Source organism: Rhinatrema bivittatum, chromosome 5, assembly GCF_901001135.1.
Source record: "Rhinatrema bivittatum chromosome 5, aRhiBiv1.1, whole genome shotgun sequence".
NCBI classification, from domain to species: domain Eukaryota; kingdom Metazoa; phylum Chordata; class Amphibia; order Gymnophiona; family Rhinatrematidae; genus Rhinatrema; species Rhinatrema bivittatum.
The window spans coordinates 373695848-373720860 of NC_042619.1; the positions used below are offsets into that span (position 1 = coordinate 373695848).

General features: G+C 43.9%; 1 protein-coding gene across 1 annotated transcript in view; it reads left to right on the forward strand.

Annotated features, from left to right (window-relative positions):
- The first annotated feature begins 1303 nt into the window (after nt 1–1303).
- The window catches only part of LOC115092475 (neuronal PAS domain-containing protein 2-like), a 130388-nt gene continuing 106678 nt past the window's right edge, over nt 1304–25013 (forward strand). Inside the window, exon 1 of the mRNA XM_029603317.1 lies at nt 1304–1893. Within this exon, the coding sequence (XP_029459177.1) occupies nt 1625–1893 (269 nt within the window). The 5' untranslated portion in view covers nt 1304–1624. The remainder of the gene's footprint in view (nt 1894–25013) is intronic.

The window sequence follows — 25013 nt, forward strand, 5'->3', positions numbered from 1 at the left end:
TTGAGTGCTGCAAATATTCTTCAGTCATCAAATCAACTATTAGTAAAAGAAGTTGGAAACCACATTGCTTCTCAGTGTGCTTTTTGGATGCAGAGAGACTGTGTTTATTATTAGTGCTATTTACAAAGGACAAGAAAGGGCTGGTGCAAAAAGGAACTATTGATTCCCCCCCACAGGGAGCCCTGGAACTCAGAAGGTGTAATAATTATCCGTGGAGAAACTGAGAGAACAGTGTACAGAAAGGGATCATCTCTCTTCCTGGGTGCAAGCATAAGGGTTACAGTACCAAATACTGCAAGTATATAACTTAAGAAAGAAATATTTTAAAGTGGAAAGTATGTTCCAGAACAAGGAGCCATGACAGGAGACTCAAATGGGGACTGGGGGAAGAACGTTACAAAAATATTTCTTCACAGAAAGGGTACTGGATGCATGGAATAGGCTCCCAGTGGAGACGTAAACCGGGACAGGATTCCAGAAGGCAAGGGAAAAGCAGGAGGGAGAGCTGTAAAGAACTGAATGGAATGGAAAGCAAGAGACCTACAGGGAGCTACTATTGCTTTTGTAACAGAAAGTAGATTGGCCACACTAGATGGGTCTTACCATTCTTGTCCGGTTCTGAACACCAAATAACAAGGCACTTCAAACCCACATGAAGGAATTTTGTTTTCTACAGGCACTGAATGTGGGAAAGGGCCCCACTGGCGGATCCATTTCCAGTGTACCTGTTCCATAGCCCCTACAGCAGCAGAACAAGCCGCTGCTCCTCCTCCAAAGCAAAAAAAGGCTGGGAATACATAATATTACTAATCACCCGAGTTGACATTGGCTTTAGACTTTGTGAAACCTCCTTGTGTTATTGTTTTCGTTTGGCTCCTTTTGCCCTACTTCTGTGTCGCCGGTTTCCTTTTCTTGGATGCGCGCCCGTCTCCTCCCCCACACAGCAGGGAAGGAAAAAAAAAAAAAAAAAAGAAGGAGAAGAAGAAATAAAAAGGTCACGTATGTTTGGAAAAAATATGTAGGTCAGTGGAACATTTCCTGCACTTGCGAGGAGCGCGCGCGCGCTGCGGCTCTCATCCCAAAGCCCAAGTAAACCTCCTCCCCCCCCCCTACCTCCCCCTTCGCTTACCCCCTGTTGCTTCTCTCTCCGCCGCCGGTGCCCTCGCAAGTGCCGCCATTAATCGTTCTCACACACTCTCGCTCTGGTTTTTTTTTTTTTTTAATCCCTGACCCACTTTCGACGCCAGTCTCGTTCTCCCTCACCTCTCTCCTCCCCCTCCCCAGGATAACGAGTCCGTGCCTGCGGGCAGCAGCAGCGCTCCTTCCACCCCCACCCCCGGCGATAGCACTTATCTCTCCCCCTCCCCGACCGAGCACCCCCGACCCCGGGCTTTCACTGGGAGGGGGGAGGCATCCGAATAAAATGCTCCCTCCCCCCCCTCCGTGAAGCTGCAGCTCTGGGCGGCTGCTGCCTCCACCTCCCCCTCTAGTTCGCTGAAGCGCTCGGCCCAAAGAGCGGCGCCAGAGCCCGGTGCCGGCGGAGGCTGCGTAGAGTGAGCCGTGGGTGCCGCCCCCCTCCCCCGTCACGGTCCGGCCGAGCGGCGGCGGCTTCCCCCCTCGCACCATGCGCTACAGCAGCGGCAGCGGCGGCGGCGGGCGGGCGGAGAGTCCCGGCTTCTTCCGCCTGAGTGACACTTTGCCGCCGGATTCCGGCCCCGGGCCGGAGAGCAGCGGCGGCGGCGGAGACCTCGCCGGCGCCAGGAGAGACGGGAAGGGCAAAGCCAAGCTGAAGCTCCAGAGCGCGGGCCGAGAGCGGGAGCTGCCCAGCCGGAGCCAGGTGGCCTCGGCGGACAGCAGCGGCGCCCAGCCCGCGCCCCGCTCCTGCGGCACCAGGTAAGGAGGAGCGCCCGTCACCCCCCCCCCCCCCCCCCCCCCCCCGTAGCGCGCGATGCTAACAGCCGCGGTGCCCGCACATCGCGCGCGCGCTGCCTTCATGCACCTGGGGGGGCACACGGAGCTCACTGTGCCCCTTACAGCTGCCCTCGCTATCTTTCAATAACCCTGAAACTAACTTACCGGCACGGTACACTGACACAGATTATATTGGTGATTGTTTTTGTCTGGTTTTGTTTTTTTTTTTTTTTTGGGTTTTTTTTTCTAATTGAGGTAATGCATTATTTGCTGTAGAAGCAGCCCTTGCGCTTCTTGAAATACGGGTTAAGTCATCAGGCAGCTACGGCTACAGAGAATATTTCGGTTTGGGCTAATGGTCAACAACATTGGCTCCGACGGGGTAAACAACTTTATATTCGCCCAGAACGGGAGCAGGACCCAAAATGTGCCGCGGGCACCGGCTGTGGGTTTAGCTGCTGGTTTGCGGCTTGTGTCTGGGACTCTGCCGAGATGTGGCGCTGGCTTTCATTTGGGGGGTTTCCGGACCTGGTGAATGCTTCGTTCCCCCCCCCCCCCCCCCCCCCCAGATGACAGCGCTAAGAGGCGAGAGAAAAAAAAAAAAAAGGCAGGGCGAAACGAGGTCAGGGAAACTTGACGGCTCGGTAACACTTCCAGCCCTGACATCAGACCTTGGAAATTCCTGCTCGGCGATCCCACGCCCGCAGACAATTAGGAACCTGTTCGTGGGGCAGGTAACGCACGCATTCAGAGCTATGGAGTAGTTACGGAGCTGCAGCTTCAACAAGTGCCTACTGCCTTAACATAATTATTTATGTAGCTCCAGCACGGATGTGATTTTACTTGGAGTCCTAAGCCAGTTCGTATCCAGAAATCTGTGGCAGCAGCAGTAGTAGTTACGGTAGTGGAAGAAAACTAGAGGATCTTTCCTAATGGGGGAAAATCCTATAGGCAAATTGAGGTTATTGTTTCATGTTGTGACCCAAACATTACAGATTTAAAATATACCATAAGGGTAAACCAGTAAGATCTTTGTTCAGTCTGTACCAGGAAGAATTAATTATTATAGCATTTTCCCCCATAGACACAAATGGAATAAATCCTTTAATACATAGACCTAGGGCCAGATGTAATATTTTGGCACCCAGAAGGCAGAGTGAAGCCCCTCGAGAGCTGTACTGGCATAGTGCCCTAAAGCAAGTGGAAGCAGGCTCCTCTTTTAACTGGGATATTTGCCACCTTCAAAATCTGGCACTCTAGGCAGTTGCCTAAGACTAAAGCCTGGCCTGGATAGACCACTTAAATAGCTAAAATGGTAGCGGGCATATGGTGGCCACCGTTCTAGATCCTTGTGCTGCAGAATGTTGCTGTTTAAGAAATTGCCTGGTGACTCCTATAGGCTAGCAGTGGCCTGATTCCAGCCTCCGGGTCACCTTCCCCACCTCCTCCATGGAACGTCACTGGCATCCCGTGACTTACACCTGGGCTTTGCATATGGTCCTGAGTGTAAATAACATTTAAAGCCGTGCCAACAAATGTCACTAGCACCATCTTTCTTTATGCCTGGATTTTATATTTACATTCTGTGTAATGTTTTTATTCTCTAATTGTGCTTTGGTTAAAGGAGCAATATAAGAGAAGAACCCAAATGAAACAACATTGTTTTTCCCCACTTATTTCTTGGTGAAAACAAATTGTTAAGCGTTAGTAGTAAGTGGATGCCTCAAAATAACAAATTGCCTCTTTCTATTCTTGCTGTATTGCTTTGTCTGTTGTAGGGTTTATTTCAGGATTTTTTTTTCTGGTAGATTTTATTATTTTTTTGGGTGTTCGTGCTTTTTAGTTGCTTGTATTTTACATGTATCACTGGTTTCTCTGTCTGGGGTTCTTTCATAAGGATTGTAACAGTAGTGTTTCAATCTATCTAGATTCAGAATGGTGGAAGTGACTAAGAAGAACTTAAGAAGTAGTTTTCAAAAACTATAAATGTTATTTTAAGACATAAACAAAAAAAGAATGTGATGATTATCTAAAGAACATTTTCTAGTACTGCTGGAATAAAAAAATATGGTATAATAATTGATTGCATTCCTTGCCATTAAACCAGCTTTTACAAAAGTTCCTTATAGACATTGCAGCTCGGTTTATGAGGCCATTACTCTTTTACCAGTTGCAGTCTGCACTGTGGTTTGCTCTACAAGAAATCAACTGGAAGCAAACAAAATCAGAATCTAGTTGCTATAAATACCGTTCATGAGTTACTTTGGGGAACCAATAATTCAGTTTTGCTATAATCCCCCCCATTTGTCTTTTTGAAATGGTTATCTGCAAAAGTCCTCATGCGAGAATGAGATGCTCCCATTTCACTTGTGTGGCTGGTGGGCATGGGAGAGTCTCATTCACATGATATCCTGGTTCACTATGTGTGCTTTACTGGGACTGCAGAGGAACGGGCACATACAAAGCTCAGGGCATTTTCTTTCCAGCGGTGACATCATAAGGCAGCTAGCCAGTGCTAATGACTTAAAAGTATAAAGATAAAAAAAATCGAGGGAACTTGCCTGCACAAAACAGAGAAGGCTTCTTTGCTGGCAGCAAGTTTCACAAAAATTTGTTGAGAATTAAATACTGTCGGGTTGTTTTAGGGTATTTTTTATACAAGGAACTTGATGCTTCCATCCTCTGCCCACTCTACCCACAATTTAAGCACTGTTTAGCTAAATTTGCTGTAAATAAATATCCTATTTGCAACAATATTAACACTGGGGGGAAAAAAACCAAATTCCAAACTTTTAGAGAAGTGTGACAGCATTCAAGAAGCTGTTTTTCCCTCATAGAGACAGAATAAGAGAAAAGCCTTTGTGCATGACACCGGTTTTCACAGAATGAGTTTTATCAATGCAGGGCCGCTGCATCATTGTAAGGGCATTTGCATTATAAATTATTCTCTTCATTTTTTCTTTAAAATATAATAAATACCTTACCGATTAGTCATGAAAATCCAGATGGCAAGTTGCAGATATTCACATAGATGGAGTTAGATCTCTTCTGGAATAGACTACTTTTTCATAATATTTTTTTCCACTATTCCTCACCTCAAGTAGAATTGAACCTGGACATTAAGACCAGCATTGTGCCAAAAAAAATGCCTGATCCGTATGGATAGGTGGTGTAATTGCACGTATTTCACATACACTATGTATGTATGTATGATAGCTAATAATAACAGTAGTTACATAGCCAAATACAAATGACGAGAAGAGAACTTTTGGATGCTCTGGAAAAACACAAGTGCTGGTATTTATATTATTATCAGTGCCTCTCAGCACAAACCCTGGCAGGATTAAGATGGGTATGAATCAACTCATCCACTAATTCATCACAATACAGAGAACAGCAGAGTGCTAATAACTTCATTTTGCACCAATTTCATTTTGATTCATAAGTAGCTGGGAACGTTTCTGTGTTTTATGCCAGTTGAATAAAGGAACCCATATCTGTAATTTTAATCTGGACGATGGAAATGTAAGCCATTTTTCCATGGTCTTAGCGTAAAGCTATGAAAGAGAGAGACTAATGCGCTAAGATGATTGGTGCAAATTTTTTTCATGTATTTGATAAGCTGTTGTGTGGTTCAGCTTCCTAATATATCTGATTTTGACATGTGACTTTTTCCATAGCTTCATGGGTTGTTGATGTTGAAGCTTCCGATTCTTGCTCAGGGGCCTATACTGAGAGAAATCTGTGATATTAAATTTATTTGTTTATTTATTTATTTGTTTATTTATTTAAAAATGTTTATATACCGCTTTTACAAACCAAGTTTAGTCAAAACGGTGTACAATATATCAGTCAAAAAATTCAAAATATAAAGTAAAACTCAATTAAAAGTTACAAAAAATATAATAATATAAATAAACAAGCTTAAAACAAAACCATAATTATTAAAAAATGAATAATAATACTACTAATGTTAGCACGTGAAAGAGAGGAATAACATGGTTATTGGTGTGTGTGGGGGAATCAACTTTGATTTGATTGTAGAATTTGAGTTTGATGTTTGGAACTTTGTTTTCATGTCAGAATGAACAAGCAAGCAGCAGGATCATTTTTCATGCATATCAATTTAACAAACTGTTTGCTTTTTTGAAAACATGAATTAATGAACAGCAGTTATCCTGGTGGCTGTCTGTTGATATTGTGGGGATTATGGCAATAAATAGGCACTTTGAAGTTTCTTACAAAAGCACAATGATTGGCAGATAAAAACATTCAAACATTATGTGTTCAAATAGGATTTACTTCTTTGAACAGATGTTTTTACATGGAAGATGAATTCTCTTACACTGTAATAGGAATTCTTGTAAGCTGAATGTAGTGTAGTACTAAATTTTTTTAAACCATCAATTAGGTTCCTATTAATTGTTTGATTAATTTTATTAAATTTGGACCTCATTTTCAGAAGGCTTGCATCCATTCTATGCCCACAAAAATCATTTTAAATTAGAGGAGCTGTTTTAACATTTTGGGGCAGATGTACTGTGTATTTTTGCCATAGACACAAAATGAGGAAAACCCTTCAGTCCTTAAAGTGAAGGTCCAGTGGACCTCTAAATTCCCTCCAAAGTTTATTACAGAGGAAGGAAATCCTTTCAGTCTGAAAATGTGATGGAGCATTATTTGGGCTCTAGATCTGACCTTTTTTCCTCCTTCACTTTGTACCTCCTTCTCTCACTCTCATTTTCTGTCTCCATTGCTCATTTTGCACCAGCTAGTCTGACTCCTCTGCTTTCCTATGTTCTTACCATCTTCAATTTCTCTCCTTTTTTTTTTTTTTTGTTATTTTTCCTCAGTGCTATAAATGTTTGCATGCACCCTCCCTCGACAGTTATGTCCCAGTTGTCTTGGTTCCTTTATTTCTCTAAAGTCTTGGAATAGGCTATTCTTTGTCAGTTTCTCGCATTTCTCCTCTCCTCTTCTGTTCTTGACCCTTCTCAATCTGCTAAAACAGTTTTGGTTCACTTAACTGATCACTTAGTAACATCTCGTCTTGAGAGCTCTCCTCTTCTCTTATTCTATTTAGCCTGTTAGTTGCATTGGATACCATTGATTACTTATTCCATTCTTCTTTCTAAATGATCATCTGTGGGTATTTCACTAGTTCACCACCTCTCGCCCCCAACTGTTCTTAGTGTCTCATCGAAAATAATACTAAATCAGACTCCTCTACTCTTTATCTGTCAGCAGTGCCCGAGACTCAGTCCTCAGCCCTCTGCTATTCTCTGTCTCACTAGGCCTGAGCTCTCTAATATGTACTCACAGTTGCTCTTATTATTGTTTTCCAATGATTCTCAGCTCTTCTTTACATAACCTTCTCCTGTTATCTATACTGTTCTTCTTCCTGACTTTCTTCTGTATCTGCTTGGATGTGCTTACAGTTTCTTTGCACCTGATAACAAAACAACGTCCTGTTCTTCCGACTGCCCTGTTCATTAATTCCATATCTCTCCCTTTTTCAGATTCTGAAAAAAAAAAAATACAACCTTGCGATCATTATTGATTTTTCTCTTTCCTTTATTTCACACGTTCCTTCCAGTTCCTAGTCTTGTTCCAGGCTTGCACACCGATTTATTTAACAGTCACAAAAATCCTCCCTTTCCTTTCCACTGAAGCCAGCCTTTCTCTGTTTCAGGACTTGTTCATGTCTTCTCCTTGGTCTTCTCTGAATCTTCTCTGTGTCCAGAATCATCAAAATTCATCTCCTTTTCATATATTTTTTTTTTTTGGCTTTTCCAAAATATACTTCTCTTTATTTGTTTCTAATCAAGTTTCAATGCCAGTTCAAGATTCCAGCCTTTAGATTAAAGTACCTAAATATTTTGCCTCCCTCATATCTTCTCTTCTTTGACCTGACACTAGATCTTTTCTTGCTTTTTCCGTTCTTATGATGACAATTTTATGCTGGTCCTTCCTACTCACCTGCCTTCATTGTGTTTTTATGCTTTCACAATTCTCTAACACACACCCCATGCTATCCAGATTATTATTTAGTTCATCAGTCATCATCAAGTGCTGTCTTGGATACAAAAGGTTGGAATATATTCCACACCAGTATTCTTGTGGCTCAGCTTGCCTCCTCACCCGTGTTTACAGATTCTTAATCATGTTTTAATGTCATCACCTGTTTTCTTCTATCTGTCTTGCCCTCCAGAATTAACAGGGGAGTTCATGCCACTCTTTGTGTTGCTTTGTTCCCCTCTCTCAGTGCCATTGGGTGCTCATGCCATCGTTGGTGCTCCTTTTCCCCACTCTTGATGCCTTGGAGTGCTGTTCCCTCTGCTTCTATTTGGATAGAAAACCCCAAAGTAGGATGCATTGCTTCCCCCATTTGATTTTGGAAACAAAGGAAACAAAATAACAGAATGAACTTGGGAAGAAAAACCAACAAAGCAAATGCAAAAACAGAATCAAACCAATGCAAAGAAATGAGCCAAAATCATTCTCTGTGCATATCCTTATTGTAGTATATTATCGTTATACATTATTTCTACCAATTTGCTGATCCAATCCATCAAAAGCTTTGGCATACTCAATGAAGGAGATGTTTCTTCTTTTGAATAATTCTCTTATATATCATTTCCAAAAAATAAATATCAGCTTGTGTTCCTTTTCCTCTTCTGAATCCTAATCGCCTCTTCTGTTGATACTGTTAACAACTGGTGTGATTCTTGCTTTTAAGGATCTGTAAATCTTCAATATATTTGATATCAAACTTATTATACTCCAGTGCTTTGTTGATTTGGGGAATTCAAATAATGGTACTGAGAAGCAACTCTTCTTGGAATTTTCTGATTCATCAGGCTTGTGAGAGATTTAACTCCTTCTTCATCTGCATTCTGCAGAAAGTCCACAGGTATTTTATCATCTCCAGGTGCTTTGTTTTTGGAAACTTCTTTATCACTTTTTTTGACTTATTCTATCATCATTACAAAGTTCTTTTCAGATACGCTCCTTTTATCTTTCTTTACTTTCTTTTTTTGAGTCTGTAGTAAATTGCCTTTCCTATTTTCAGTTCCTACATAAGAGCATAAGACATGCCATATTGCGTCAGACCAAGCAGGGCCGGTGCAAGGGTATTGTGCGCCCTAGGCGACCCTTGCGCTGCCACACCCCCCCCCCCCCCCCCCGGTTGCGCCCCTCCCCCCTTACCTGTTTTGGCGCCGACTGTGTGCTTCTCAGGGCGCCGAGCCGTAGGGGGCGCCGAAGAGCAGCCACGTGGTGCCGCAAGCGGGGCCTATCCCGCTCGCAGCAAAGAGAAATAGAAACAGTTGGCGCCGAAACAGGTGGTGGGGGGGGGGGGGGGGGGCGCGACACTGTGTCTGCTTGCGGCACCACGTGTCTGCTCTTCGGCTCCCCCTATGGCTCGGCGCCCTAGGCAACCACCGAAGTTCGCCTAATGGACGTACAGGCCCTGAGACCAACGGTCCATCTAGCCCAGTATCTTGTCTCCAAAAGTGGTCAATCCAAGTCACCAGTACCTGGCAAGTACCCAGACACTAAATAGATCCCATGCTACTAATGCCAGCAACAAGCAGTGGATATTCCCTATTGATTAATAGTAGTTTATGGACGTATCCAAACATTTTTAAAAACAAAATACATTAACTGCCCTAACCACATGCTCTGGCAATGAATTCCAGAGCTTAATTGTGTGTTGAGTGAAAAATAACTTTTTTCAATTTGTTTTAAATGTGCTACTTGCTAACTTCATGCAGTGCCCCCTAGTCTTTGCATTATCCGAAAGAGTAAGTAACCGATTCACATTTACCCATTCAAGTCCTTTCATGATTTTGAAGATCTGTGTCATATCCTCCCCCCCCCCCCCCCCCTCCAGCCATCTCTTCTCCAAGCTGAACAGCCCTAACCTCTTTAACCTTTCCTCTCGCTTATTTAGCTTAAATGTGTTTTTTAATTCATTCTGGAGCTCTGTTTCTGTGCTTTTGCTCTTGAGAAGTTTAGTTTTTTGTATCTTGTTTCTTTAATTTCGTATTTGTTTTAAGCCAAACTACGTTGTGATCTACTCCACAGTCAGCTCCTGGTCTACCTTTTTCATTTCTTATTTAATTATAAACATTTTTAGACCTCCTTCCCATCTAGAGATTGCCCAAGATGGTTTACAGAGTCAACATCCACAATCAATGTCCAAATAAAACACAAGAGAACATAGCAACCCAAAGACAGGCAAGTTGAAATTAAAATTACAAATTAGTGGTGATCATCACTGTATACTTCATAACCTTCAGCCCACTGCATAAGGCATTCTATCCTACCTCAGGGTCATCGTAGCGTAGCAAAGCAAAGAGCATCAATCCATGTACTGTTTCTAAATTAGGTAATGATTATATAATCAATTTGATTTGTAATTATTTCATTTGGTGATGCCCATTTATCTTTAGCTGAAATATTTTGTTCATACCATGTGCCAATAATAAAAAAACTGCTATTTGAAACAGATTTATATTAATGTTTCCCCATTTTTATTTATTTCTTACACTCCAAATGGTCACACAGTGTCCTCATACCTTTGGCACCCTACTTTAGCACTAAAGTCAACTACAATGATAAGTCTGTCCAAATACCTCTAGTTCTCTTTGATGACTTTTTTCAGTTCTTCATAAAATTGTTCAATTTCATTTCTTTCTGCATCTTTATTTGGCACATATATTTATATCCTCAGGGTGTTCTGAAGTTTACCTTTGAGCTTCAATGCTATAATCCTTTTAGAAAAAGTATGGCAGTAAAGTTCCAACTAGTCTTTATAATGAAAACCACACCCTTGACTTTGTATGTTCGCCAGTTGTTGGTATTGTTGCAATGAACTCTCCTGCCTCTTTCCAGAAAGTTTCAGCAGTTCCCATGATGTGAGCTTTCATCTTTCCTTTCCTGTACTGCACAAGAAAGTCTTCTGGGTGTCATAAGCCTTCTAACCTTCCAAGCAGCAATGTAGTGACAGTGGCATGATGATGGTATGGGTCTGCCTGTTGTCCCACAATTCCCCCACTGAGCTGGACCGTTAGAGCCATTTGCACTAACCTCCCTTTTGATAAGAAATAGATTTTGTGTGTTGCACTTTTCCATCACTGTACCCAAGGGTTAATAGATAAGAAGAACTAGAACTACTTGTAGTCCCCCCCCTTCTGTGTTCCACTCCTCACTGAATAAGGGTTGCTTACTCCACAAGGGGGCTAGTTCAGTTCTCTCACTCCCACCGCCCCAAGACTCCTTCAGCAGGAGAAAAACGCTGCTTCCAGTCCATCGGGCATTACTACTGTTTTTCTATCTTCAGTAAAATCTCCTTTCACAGTAGTTGTGATCCAACCCATCTTAAGTGTTACTGGAAAGGCTTCTGCAAACGAAATAACTTGCCGTCTGGTACAGTTCTTTGGTGTGGCATTCATAATTCCTGGTGTAACATTCTACCAATGAAGCTCTTCTTCCTTTGAATACTTCCTTGGATTTCCTCTGGTTCTTTCTGGATTTTGGTGCCTTTCCTGGGGGCAGATGTTAGGGTTCCTCCATCCAGTCAACTGAGTGCAAAGATAGCAGACCACAAAATTTCAAGCCACTAAATATTCATCACAAGCACGTTTGGTTTGATTGTTCGTGATCCTCACGGCTGTACTGTGCCATGTTCAGGATGACATTGAGTTATAATAGTATGCCCACAAATTCTGTTTTAAGACATTTTTTTTTTCTTTTGCGGTTGCATGAAGGGCCCCAGTGCCTCACAATTGGTATTGAAAGATGCGTTCTCACAATAAGGCTTTCTTCTGCCTAGAGTTCCTCCGAGTCCTTACTACCCAGGATTCCCCTTTGTACCTGGGATCCGTTGCTTGCTCTTTGCTGGGGTCTCCTTTCCCCCTCCATGCACTGAGTAGGCACTGACTCAGTCAACCTCTCGGAGTGAGCATAAGAACATAAGAAATTGCCATACTGGGTCAGACCAAGGGCCCATCAAGCCCAGCATCCTGTTTCCAACAGAGGCCAAACCAGGCCATAAGAACCTGGCAATTACCCTTTTTCCATCCCAGTGGCATTGACTGGGCACACAACTCTTACAACTGTTTGTCAGATTGGCAAAGAGCCCTTCAGGCTAAGTGACACGGGGGTACTACTGGACCACTCCAATCACCAACCATCAAACCCCCATAAATCAACTTGCTCCTGCAAGGGAAAAGAACCGTAAAAGAATGAGGTTTTCACCCAGTTCTTCTTTTACTAAACAGGAAAAGTGGAACAATATTCCTTTCAGAAAAACAAAAAAAAAAAATAAAGAACCAAGTAATTGGCCCATTGATTACAGGGTCATTTATCAAATTGCTGTAAGCCATTAAGCCTAGCTGTCAGGGCCCTTCTACAACCACCGGAGGGGGGGAGGGGGGGGGGGGGAGAGAGAGCCCAGTCATAATGCCCTCATCCTAGGTAGGTAACATCAAGCAAGGTTGAGAGAACATTGCACAAATCTCACCTTTGGGTGAGTTTCCTCACTCCGAAGGTCATCAAATCTTCACAAGAGAGCACTGTTCTGTTCGTATGTCTCACTTTGAATATCAAAGTGGCCCCTAATCCCCTACACTAATACCTAAACCTCACCTCGCGTTACTAGGTGGGCCTCCCATAGAAATATAAATACCTACCTAGTGTGAGGGCATTATGGCTAGTCTCTCTCTCCCTCCCCCTCTCCCATAGTTGTAGAAGGGCCCTGATAGCTAGGCTGTCTCTCCAGGAGCTTAGATCTACTAAACATGGTCCCCCCAGTGGTTGTATGTAGGAAATACAACAATTCTGGCACTTATCACACAGCGTGATAAAGTTATCACAAGTTGCAGTAATTTAGTGCTTTGCATAAGTATTAGCATAAACTGCCTATTACCATAAAACACACCCCTTTTTCCTATCGCAAGTGATATTTAGTGCATTTTGATAAATCCTGGCCTTAATTTGCTATCCATTGTCAAAGTGTTTGTTTAATTAATTTATGCATGTCCATTACATTCAACGAGATTTGTGCCTTTATGCTCCAGTAGTCTTAGGGAGGGTAGTTTTCAAAGCATTTCCACGGGAGAAACAGTGGCTTGCTATAAAATTGCCTGCCTAATTTGTGGGAAAACATATGCATGTATATCCTGTATGAGTGTATGAGCTGATCCCAAGGGGCAGGTCTCTGAGGAATTGCACTTAACCTGCCTATAATTTTTATAAATAAATCATTTCTCCCATGGTTAGTTTCTCTGATCGATAGTGCAGTGTATGTTTGTACCACTCGGTGCAATTGCGATTCCCGATTATCTGTTAATAATTGTTTGTCTTTTTCTTCTTTTAATTTTTTTTATGTAATCTGCTTAACACAGCTGGTCTGTTATAAGTGGAATAGAAACTTTATAAATAAGAAAGCAAAGCAAATGCAAAGCAAACAGAATGGTAGGAATTATTAGGAAGGGAATGGTTAATAAAATGGAAAATGTCATAATGCCTCTATATCTCGCTATGGTGAGACCGCACCTTGAATACTGTGTACAATTCTGGTCGCCGCATCTCAAAAAAGATATAATTGCAATGGAGAAGGTACAGAGAAGGGCGACCAAAATGATAAAGGGGATGGAACAGCTCCCCTATGAGGAAAGGCTGAAGAGGTTAGGGCTGTTCAGCTTGGAGAAGAGACAACTGAGGGGGGATATGATAGAGGTCTTTAAGATCATGAGAGGTTTTGAACGAGTAGATGTGAATCAGTTATTTACACTTTCGAATAAAAGAAGGCCTAGGGGGCACGCCATGAAGTTAGCAAGTAGCATTTTTAAGACTAATCAGAGAAACTTTTTTTCACTCAACGCACAATAAAGCTCTGGAATTTGTTGCCAGAGGATGTGGTTAGTGCAGTTAGTGTAGCTGGGTTCAAAAAAGGTTTGGATAAGTTCTTGGAGGAGAAGTCCATTAATGGCTATTAATCAAGTTTACTTAGGGAATAGCCACTGCTATTAATTGCATCAGTAGCATGGGATCTTCTTGGTGTTTGGATAATTGCTAGGTTCTTGTAGCCTGGTTTGGCCTCTGTTGGAAATAGGATGCTGGGCTTGATGGACCCTTGGTCTGACCCAGCATGGCAATTTCTTATGTTCTTATGACATTAGGGCAAGGTTTAGTGAGACTTCTGTCACATACTGAGGATACCCACACCAGCAGAAGCCACAGAATGCATACTTAGAAAAGGCAGAACTACCTACAGAGGCAGAAAAAGAAATATCTCCTTACATCAGCTTATAAATACATATATCACATATACTGCACATAGCAAATTGCAGAAATGTGTGTATGAACAGATATACATACACACATTTCTGCAGTTTGCCTAAAATCTCCATTTCTCTAGAGTTTTTTCCCAAAGTGGTTAATTATGAAGCAATCAGATTATTGTACCAACTCAGATAGCCCAGTCCTTTTACCACTAAGTCAGAACCAGATGTTCTGGGACCATACCACCATTATGACACACTTGGGCCTGTGCCAGTCAGTAAGAGCATATTTCTGTAACAGGCTGATACTTATTTTATTTATTTAAAATCTTTTGATATACTGCTTTCCCAGCTGACAGCTGTCCAAAGAGGTACACAAAATTGCAATCCAAAGGTTGCTTTAAAAATGACAACAAAAAACATAAAATTAAATAAGATACAACAAATCACATTATCAGTTTAAAAAATGCATTCATTGCAATGTTATATATAAATATTTTACATTCATATATAGTTTTTTGCTTTCTTTAATAAGTAAATTGTAGATCATAGCCGAAGATGGAGGGAGAAAAAGAAGGAAAAATAGCCTGTAGAAAATCAAATGTTTGCAATCCAATACTCCATATGGCTGGATCTACAGCTGGATCAAATTTAGACATTAACCACATAAAAGAACAATGACAGGATAATAGATAATGATCCGACACTTTCTAAATATGGATGGAAATGTTTAGCCTTCCAAATTATAGCTATGCATTCCTTTTCTTATAGTCCCTATAATTTCTTTCTGCAGCTGAGGGTTTTTTGCTAGCATCAACCATAGCAGTTCTTTCTTCCCTCACCAAAAAAACACTGTAATCTGCAAGCTTTCAAGCCATTATTCTGAAACATATACCGGTATGTGTGTGTGACCCCCTTTTACACATAAAACAAGAGAGATTCCGATGCCCGATTAGGAATTTAGTTCAAATCAGCAAAAATAGTCAAGCAGATGGTGTGGAGGGACCTGGCCCAGAGGCCAGAGGTGCATTTCTCATGCTGGACAGGGAAAGCAAAATCAAAACACAACTGTCTCCTCTGCACCCCAGCTTCCCTTGGCTAACAGACTTCTCTTATGAGCCCATGCTCAAGAAGTATCTCCAACAGTAGAAACCTTTCTTTTCTGCTGTTTCCATCAGAGTACACGGGTCCTGTACAGCAGGAGGGTGGGAACAGCCATAACAACAAAACACACTTCTAATGATTTTCCATTCCAAACAGCTGCACTCCTTTGTCCTCTTCTCTTCTGTCATAATGACCAAACAATAGCCCTTTCTCCTCAGAAAGAGGTGGTATTCAGGACTCATATCCCACTTCAGATTTCTTCCTGGGATGGGGAGTATGTCCCAAGTAACCTGGGAGTCCATGATTTTTCCTACGTGGCTCGGTGACTCTGCCCAGGAGTTTAATCAGACAATCTTAGAGGCATGGCCTTGCTGGACCCTGGCCAGAAGGCCTGTAGGAAAGGAGAGAGATCCTCCCTGCCACCTTGACCTTACTCCAGCTTCCTGCCTAATGCTCCTCCAAAGAAATGAACTGTAATTCCAGTGAGTGCCCATTTATGTGGAACCAGGGCAAAAGCCCCCTAATGGTTCTTTCCGGAAACACCCCCTTAAAGAGATATACCGGTCCCCTCTATAAACCTCAGCCATAATGCACAAACAATTGTTAGGATTACTGCTCTCGGGAGGGTCCCGCGAGCGGCTTCGCCGAGGCTTCAAACCTTGCTTCTGCCATTGTGGTGGTACGCCACCGTGACACAGTGCTGCCGCTCCTGTTGGTATTCCTCAAAGTACGCACGCGCGTGCCCCTGCTGTAGTTAAAGGGCCCGTGGCGGGAAAGCCTGCGCACCCGCTGATGATGGCATCATTGGATGCCCTATAAAAGGGCTATTCAGTCTCTGCATCGGGGCCTTAGCAAGGTCCTCTGTGATATTCGTTTGTTTCAATGTCTTGGTCTTCTGCTTGGTCCAGCGTCTTGTGTCTTCAGCTCCTGCTAGTGTCCTGACCTTTATTTCTGTGTATCTACAGTAAGTGGAGTAAAACAGCAATTAGCAACAAACACAAGAGGTTGAATCGGTATAAAATGGACTTTATTGAATCTTGCCCGACTCTGGCCGAGTTTCGCTCAACGAGCTGCCTCTGGGGCTTAAGAGCCACTTGAATTGGCTCAGATTAGCATGGGCATCTCATATGTCATAGTTAGAGAAACATTTATCAGCAAAACTATTGGACCTGTTTCAAAACAGACACTTTTAACAGCAGACCGCTGTAAAAGCAATGATATTCCAATTCTCCTCGCTGCTCAACGCAATGCGGTGCAGAGATCTCTGAGGCAGCTCGTTGAGCGAAACTCGGCCAGAGTCGGGCAAGATTCAATAAAGTCCATTTTATACCGATTCAACCTCTTGTGTTTGTTGCTATCGGCCATCTTGGATCGGTTACCGGTTTGTTTTCTTGGTAAAACAGCAATTATACTGCTTTTAACAAAAGGGTGCAAAAAAACCGTCTTGGTCCCAAATTACAAACAAAGGTGTTTTATCAGGTGACCTTGTAACCTTCAAGTAAATGTAAAACTGAAGTGTGTAACCTAATCTGAATTACCATTTACTAAACACACATGTAAGTTATCAAAGCACAGCTGTTATTGTTTTATGTGGGGAGAAGTAGTACATTGGTAAAAAAAAAAAAAAATACCCTCAGTAACTAATAAATAACAAAAATCAAAACAAACATTTCTGTTAAAGAGCAACAAATATAGAGAGGCGCCGGTATGGCTTCTGAAAACAGATGTCACATCTCAATAATTCGTTGAACGTCTTTGAGGGTATTAGCAAGTACGTGGATTAAATGGACCCAGTTGATATAGTACATGTTGTTGCTTTTCAAAAAGCTTCTGACAGGGTCATTTACAAAAGGCTTGTGATGAAATTAAGCTGTCTCTGGATCAGGAGGAAAAACCAAACAAGCAGGGAGACCGAATTATTTATTTATTGTATACGATTTATATACCACAGAAACAGTCACAACAATAAAAGCGGTTTACAAAACAACATTCATAATAATGAAAAACAAGCTAAAACCATAACAAACAAATCTCCACTGCCTACTGTCTTTCCTGTAACTCTGCTAACATCCCAATCCTCCCTACAGACCCCCCCATCTCCCCAGCTTTTCCCTGCAAATTAATAGCTGCCAGGCTGCCATCAACCATACTTAGAATCCTTAAAAGGGAAATAAATGTGCTTCCGTTAATTTCCAGAATCTCAAATAATTCAATTCCCCTCTAATGGCAATCGGGAGTAGAAGGTGTGGTGCTATAGATGTAAAAGCTCATTTTTGAGCAACAAGTAGTTTTAAACCTGAACCCCCGAGAGTTGCCCAAAAGAAAATCCTGGGAAGATCTGAGCTCATGCCCAGGTCTTTGCCAAGACTAACTTGTCAGATAGATATTTTGGCCTATTAGCCCTCAAATAGTGAAAAGTCAAGGTCAATATTTTTAAACCTTGCTCTCTCAGCTGTCGGCAGCCAAGAAAAGAGGCAAACAATGGGGAAACCCTTTCCCCTCTGGGCTTCCTCACAGCAACCAGGCTATGCTTTTGTGAATTAGTTGCAATTACTGAAAACACGAGTTGGCAGCCCCCACTAGCAGGGCATTACAATAATCCAGAACTCCCATCACCAACGAACACACACACAAACTTTCAAGGCAGTCATATCTAGCTATGGCCATAACTGACCCGCTATTTGCAACTGCGTGAGGGTCCTGTGACAAGAGTTGCCCCACAAAGGCCTGAAGAGGAAAGGCAGAAACTAGTGTCACCCCTGGACAACACATCTAATATATGTTTTTCCAACACAAGCTGCAATGACATCATTAATGCGTACTCAAATTGCTTACCAACTTCCAAAATCTCAGTTTTTGATCTGTTTTGTATCAGTTTACTAATTTGCATCCAAGCAGCAATTCTACTCATGCAGGCATTTAACAAATGCACTGTTTCATGCAACCCACTTTCAATAGGCATCATGAACTGGACATTATTGGCATAAATATATCCCAGGAAGTCCAGCTCCTGAAAAAGTTTCACCAATGGTCTCATAAAGATATTAAAATGAAGGGGAAATAGGTATGAATCTTAAGATATTCCCATCCTCACCATCTCTAGTTGTGAAAACTCCTCCCCAACCTGAAGTATCTGCATCCTATTATGCAAAAAGCTAGAAACCCAATCCACCACTTTACCACTGAGATCTGTACCTCTCAAGTAGAATTCCATGATCCACCACATCAAAAACTCTTAAGATTTGCCATACTTGGTCAGACCAAGGGTCCATCAAGCCCAGAATCCTGTTTCCAGCAGTGGCCAAGTCAGGTCACAAGTACTTGGCAGGATCCCAAGGGGTAGATAGATTCCAAGCTGCTTATCTCAAGAATAAGCAAGGGATTTCTGCAACTCTACCTTAATAATGGTTAATGGGCTTTTCCTCCAGGAACTTGTCCAAATCTTTTATAAACGCAGCTACACTAATAGCTTTCAACATATCCTCTGGCAACTAATTCCAGAGCTTAATTATGCATTGAGTAAAAAAATATTTTCTCTTATTAGTTGTAAATGTATTACCCAGTAATTTCATTGTGTGTCCCCTGGTCTTTGTACTTTTTGAAAGAGTAAACACCGGATTAACATTTACTCATTACATTCCACTCATTATTTTATAGACCTCTTATCATATCTCCCCTTAGCCGTCTCTTCTCCAAGCTGAAGAGTCCTAACCTCTTTTGCCTTTCTTCATAGGGGAATTATTCCATCCCCTTTATCATTTTGGTCACCCTTCTCTGTTCCTTTTCTAATTCTGCTATATCTTTCTTGAGATGTGGTGACCAGAACTGCACACAATACTCAAGATGAGGTCGCACCATGGAGCGATACAGAGGCATTCTGCTATTCTCTGTTTTATTCTCCATTCCTTTCCTAATAATCCCTAGCATTCTATTTGCTTTCTTGGCTGCTGCTGCTGCACACTGAGCAGAAGATTTCAATGTAATTTCAACGATGACACCTAGATCCTTTTCCTGACTGGTGACTCCTAATACGGAACCTTGCATTGTGTAGCCATAATTTGGGTTACTCTTCCCTAAGTGCATCACTTTGCCCTTGTCCACATTAAATTTCATTTGCCATTTGCGTACCCAGTCTCTCAGGTTTGCTAGGTCCTCTTGCAATTTCTCATAATTCTCTTGTGATTTATCAACTTTGAATAATTTTGTGTCATCAGCAAATTTGATCACCTCACCTGTTGTTCCCATTTCCAGGTCTTTTTAAAATATATTAAAAAGCAGTGATCCTAGAACAGCCGATTCTCAACCAATGAAATGTTAACCATATGGGCCAGCCATTCTAATTCTTGGCCTGCCATAGACTTAATCAGCCCAGGCAGTCAGGAATCTAAAGAACTAACTGCAGGACTCATTGCAATCAACATCTGTTTCAGGCCAAATACACTAACCTATTTAAATTCCTGTAGCCTACCATCTGCTGAGGTTTCTGCCAAAGCCACCATTATATCACACTGATGTATACCTAATTTCTCCAGGCTTAATTCCAAACGAACAATTTTCTCTCTGAAAACAGCTACAAAATCAGAACAATTTGGCATCCCTAAAGGAATCATATTTTTCCTATGACTCAAGAGCATCTTCACTATCTTAAAAAGCTCTCATCTTGCACAATCTGCTAACCTTATGGAACAAGAGAGAGCCTCTCTCTCCTTAGCTATAACTAGCTTCCTACAACTATTCGCTGCTCCTCTCCAGTCCAAAAAGGCAGAATGAGATCTTCCAATGATGCTCGTCATCTAACCTCTTACCTTATCTTATGAAGATCATTCCCAAACCTTAAAAAAGTTGATTGTTCACTGAAAACCATCTCTTAAGGGTAATATCATCCAAAACAGACACTATGGACTTGTTCTGTTTCTCCACCTGTACCTCCTTCCTCAAAATCTACCACCATCTTCTCCTCCAGGAAGGAGTTAAAAACCTCCACATCAGTCTTCCCATGATCCCAATAACCCATTTTTCTACATCTCTTCCTACAAAGGAGAAAAGGGCTGCAACATGGTCAGATCATGGTACCATATCCAATGCCTTCCAAGACAATAGATTAGGACCCTATTGTTTGGACCAAAAAGGTAGGTGCAGTACATATCCTCCCTCATAAGTAGGGCTTTCCACTACTGCCCTAAAATTCTGAGCTTTAGTACAATATGTATCTTCATAATGAAAGTTAAAATCCCCCATTATTAATAATAAACAAAATTGTAAGTTCTGCTCTATAATTATCTCATTCAACTCTTCCAATGAACCAATACTGAGAGCTGGCGGGCAATATACTTCCAAAATACCAACACAAACAGCTAAATCCAGCTACCAAAGAAGACATTCACAGTCTACCAATTTCAGAAAAGGCAGCCATGAGACTGGCCATACATCTTTAAATATGTACCCATTTCCTCCCCCGTGAATTACCCTGTTCCCCTTAGAAGTGGATCCTCCAGAAGATAAAGTCATTGGTGGGGCTGCATAGAGAAGCTTTCATTGCCAAGAGCCCTGGCTATTTGTGTTCTTTTTAAAAAAAATTTATTTATTGCAAGTTTATTCAACAAGCAAATACTTATTAGCTAGGAGCTTTACAATGGCCATTTACATATATATTTATTAAGAAATAATAATTCCAAATACATCAATATAATATTAATGGTCATTGAATCAAGTCCACAATAATTATGGATCCTGAAAATAAGTGGAGGCTAGCATAATAAGAAAACTTTAAAGAGATATAGCTTTGGGCATTACTTAATTCAATTTAGAGAATTATTACAGCATTACTGAGGTATAGCAGATTCCGGTCTATCTTCAATAGTACAGAGGAAATTGTTTCAGATATAAATTTCGATTAGTTGTGACGGACAAAAAAAATATAGTTAACCTCTTTATAACTAATACAGCATTTACATGGGAATTTCAATTTAAACGTTGCACCCATTTGTAACAACTGGGATCTCATCGACAAAAATTGATGTCTTGTCTTTTGAGTGTCCCTTGCCACATTTTATTTATTTATTTATTTAAAAGTGTTTGTATACCGTCTTTACAAACAGTGTTTAATCAAAATGGTTTATATAACTAAATAAAAAACAAATGTAAATAAAGATTTAAATTTAAAAGAACATAAAACCGGGCCGACTCACCTCGTGTGGGGAGGGCCCCCCCCTTAACATGGCGTCCGCCGAGGGGGAGGCCCCCCCCCCCACCCCCTCCGTCCGGAGGCGCGGGCTGTTCGCGCGGCGGCGCGCGATCCTGCCCCCCGGTGCAGGGAGGGGCGGCGCGGCGGGGGCGCGGTGACGTCGGCCCTCGGGGGGGGAGGGGCGGCGCGGGCGACGGCGCGAACGCGTCATCGGCGCGATGACGTCGGCCCGCGGGTCTCTCGCGAGACCCGGGGCCTTTAAGACGCCGGCGAGCGCCGGCCTCGATCCCTTTTCCTGGCCAGCGCTCGCCGGTTCCGGAGCATCGGTAGTCGCGTGGGAGCATCGGGGTCAGCGCACGGAGGCCTATCGCCGATCGGGCAGGCCGGGGACGTCCGGAAGAGCGGACGGAGTGGGCGGGCACCGCAGCTGACGCCTGGGAGGACCGGAGGACCCGCGAAGGGAGGGACTTTGAGGAGAGCTGTCCCCTTTTGCGGCATTTTGGATCCGGAATCGCTGGCATCGGCGATTTGATTGCGGTTCGGAGAGGCAGACAGGCCGCGGCCACGTGGGCAGCGCCGGGATCGCGAACAGCGGCGATTTGGACTGTGATTGTGATCGTGGAAGCAGGCAGGCTGTGGACACGTGGGCAGCACGAGCAGTGCGGAGGAAGCCGGAGCGGCACAGCAAAAGGAAGCAGCTGCTGGGAGAACCAGCCAGGATCTGGGACAGCCAAGACGCGGGGAACCACGCGAATACACACGGATTTCAGCCCTGCACAGAGTTGTAAAGCCACGGACTCACTTCTGGAGACTGGAGGAGCTGGAGCCAAGCACAGGAGCGACACAAGATACCTGCCAGCGCCCCTCCCGTAGAAGCTGCAAACCGTGAGTAAACAATAATAATAAAAAAAAAAAAAAAAAAGGTCTCCTCTTATTGATCGCGAGCATGCCAGGTAGAGGAGCACAGAAAGCCCGGGGAGGAGCAAGGCAGCAGAAAGCCCGGGGAGGAGCACGGCAGCGGAGGGGCGCAGAGCCACGGGACACACCGGCGGATCCTGCCCCAAACACAGGGGAAGGAGGGCGCGAAGCCGTGGGGAGGCGTAGACCGCAGACCAGGAACCGGAAAGAGCCAGGATTGGCTGAAAAGGTCAAGGTGCAAGCGAAGAAGAACAGAGGCCGGCGACAGCAGGCGAAGCCAGCCCCGGTGGAACAAGGCAGTAACCATGGGTCGCAGGACAGGCATTTGGAGTCGGGGCAAGGCGGCCCACCTCAGTGGGGATGGCCCTTCTGGCCGGCGATGGGAACAGGGGCCATCCAGCCCTCGGGAGCGTCCGGACCAGCTACAGTGTCGACACTAAGTGGGCTGGGAGGAACTCAGCACGGTGCACAGGCATGGACGGCTGCAATGGGTAATCCTTACCAACAACACATGTACCCCCCATGGTGGCAGGTACCTCCGCCATGGTACAACCCGGCGACCGGGGGAATGACGGCTCCACAGGACAGGGTCACTGGAGCACAAAAGACATCGGAGCCCACCCAAGGGCGAGAGAGGAAGACCAAGTCGGGTCACCAACCCAAGAAACAGACCGCGGCGAACGGTGCCGGCAGAGGACAAGGAACGGAGAGCAGAGAGGGAGAGGCGAGCTCGGGGGAGGACGGCGAGACACGAGCCCCGGAAGGAGCAGCACACTTGGTGGTCGGGTCAGAGGCACCCAGCGAACAAAGCAGTGGAGGACGGGACAAGGAAGCAGTGACAAAAAGAAAGGGTAATAAGAGAAGGAGGGAGGACAGCGAATCTTCCACTGGCTCGTCAGACGAGGAATCTGACGGGAGCGAAGGGGAAAGAGGGCCCTCTGAGACGGTTGGGCGCGTAGCAGCGCGCGTGACAGCCGTAACGGCCCTGCCACCTTTAGCGGAGTTGTGGGAAAGTGTTCCGAGGGCGTTGCGCTGTAAAATTAGGAAAAGGGAATACATTGATATATTTTCCATAATGGAGGGCAGGAAAGGCGCAGCGGAAAGGAGAAAGAGGGGAAAGAAGGAAGAGAAGAAAGGGGGGGACGCGAAGGTGGCAAAGAACATAATAAATTGGGCCAGAGCCTTTTTGAGGATGATCAGCATCACGGGAAGGGAGGACCCGTCGCAGTATGCGCCCATGCTTAGCTACGCAGATGCCATACTCGAGGGTTACAAGGAGTATCAGGGCTGGTGCTGGTTAAATTATGATGAACAGTTTAGGGACAAAATGGAAGACAACAAGAGTATGTCTTGGGGAACACAGGACGTCGGCCTGTGGCTGCGTCAGATGACTAGCAAGGTCCTTGATACAAGTGGAGCACATGGGACCGCAAAGGCGGGCAACGGGACACCTACGCCGGGGAGTAGTGCCTGGGGAGAGAGCGGGAATAGCAAAGTGTGTTGGAGATTCAATAAGGCAGGGTGCACCTTCCACGAATGCAAATTTAAGCACGTGTGTTCCATGTGTGCCGGACCGCACCCGGCAAGTAAGTGTGTCAAAAAAGGGCAAGGGCCGGCGGGAAATCTCGGTGGAGGAGGAAGGCAATAGTGTGTTCAGCAAGGCACCTTCGCCGATACAATTGGTGACCATGTCGGAATGGCTGGCAGAATACCCTAGAAGTTTAGACGCTGCCAGGCTTCGGGAGGGTTTTAGATATGGTTTTAGAATACCGTTTACGGGAAAAATTAGGAGCGCAAGTTTAGGTAATGCGGCCTCAGTGGTGAGACACGCGGGCATAGTACAACAGAAGGTACTTAAGGAGATCGAATTGGGCAGGATGGCGGGCCCATTCGCGGACCCCCCATTCCAGGATATGATGATATCGCCCCTGGCAGTAGTGCCCAAGAAAGAGAGAGGGGAATTCAGACTTATTCAGAACCTGTCCTATCCCCCAGGTGACTCGGTTAATGATCACGTGCCGGAGGAGGCTTGCAGGGTCCAATATGCATCCTTCGATGAGGCGATCGCTTTGGTAAGGCAATGCGGCCACGGGGCTTTACTGGCCAAGGCGGACATAAAGTCCGCATTCAGACTGCTGCCCGTGCACCCCGATAGCTTCCCGCTACTAGGTTTTCGCTTCAAAGGCAGTTACTACTTCGACAAATGTATGCCGATGGGGTGTTCCATATCTTGTGCTTGTTTCGAAATGTTCAGTACATTCTTACATTGGGCATTGCAGGAAAGGGCGGGGAATGGCAACGTGGTCCACTACCTAGACGACTTCTTGTTTGTTGGACCGGCCAATACGGACACCTGTGCACAGCTGTTAGTAGAATTTCAGGGAATGGCCCGAGAGTTTGGGGTTCCATTGGCACAGGAAAAGACGGAAGGCCCCGCTACTACCCTTTCCTTTTTAGGCATAGAGATAGACACCCAGACAATGACAGCAAGATTACCGTTAGAGAAGGTGTGTAAGCTACGGGACTTGCTTAGGCAGACACTGGCATCAAGGAAGGTCACCTTAACCGCGATGCAATCCTTAATAGGAAGTCTGAATTTCGCCACC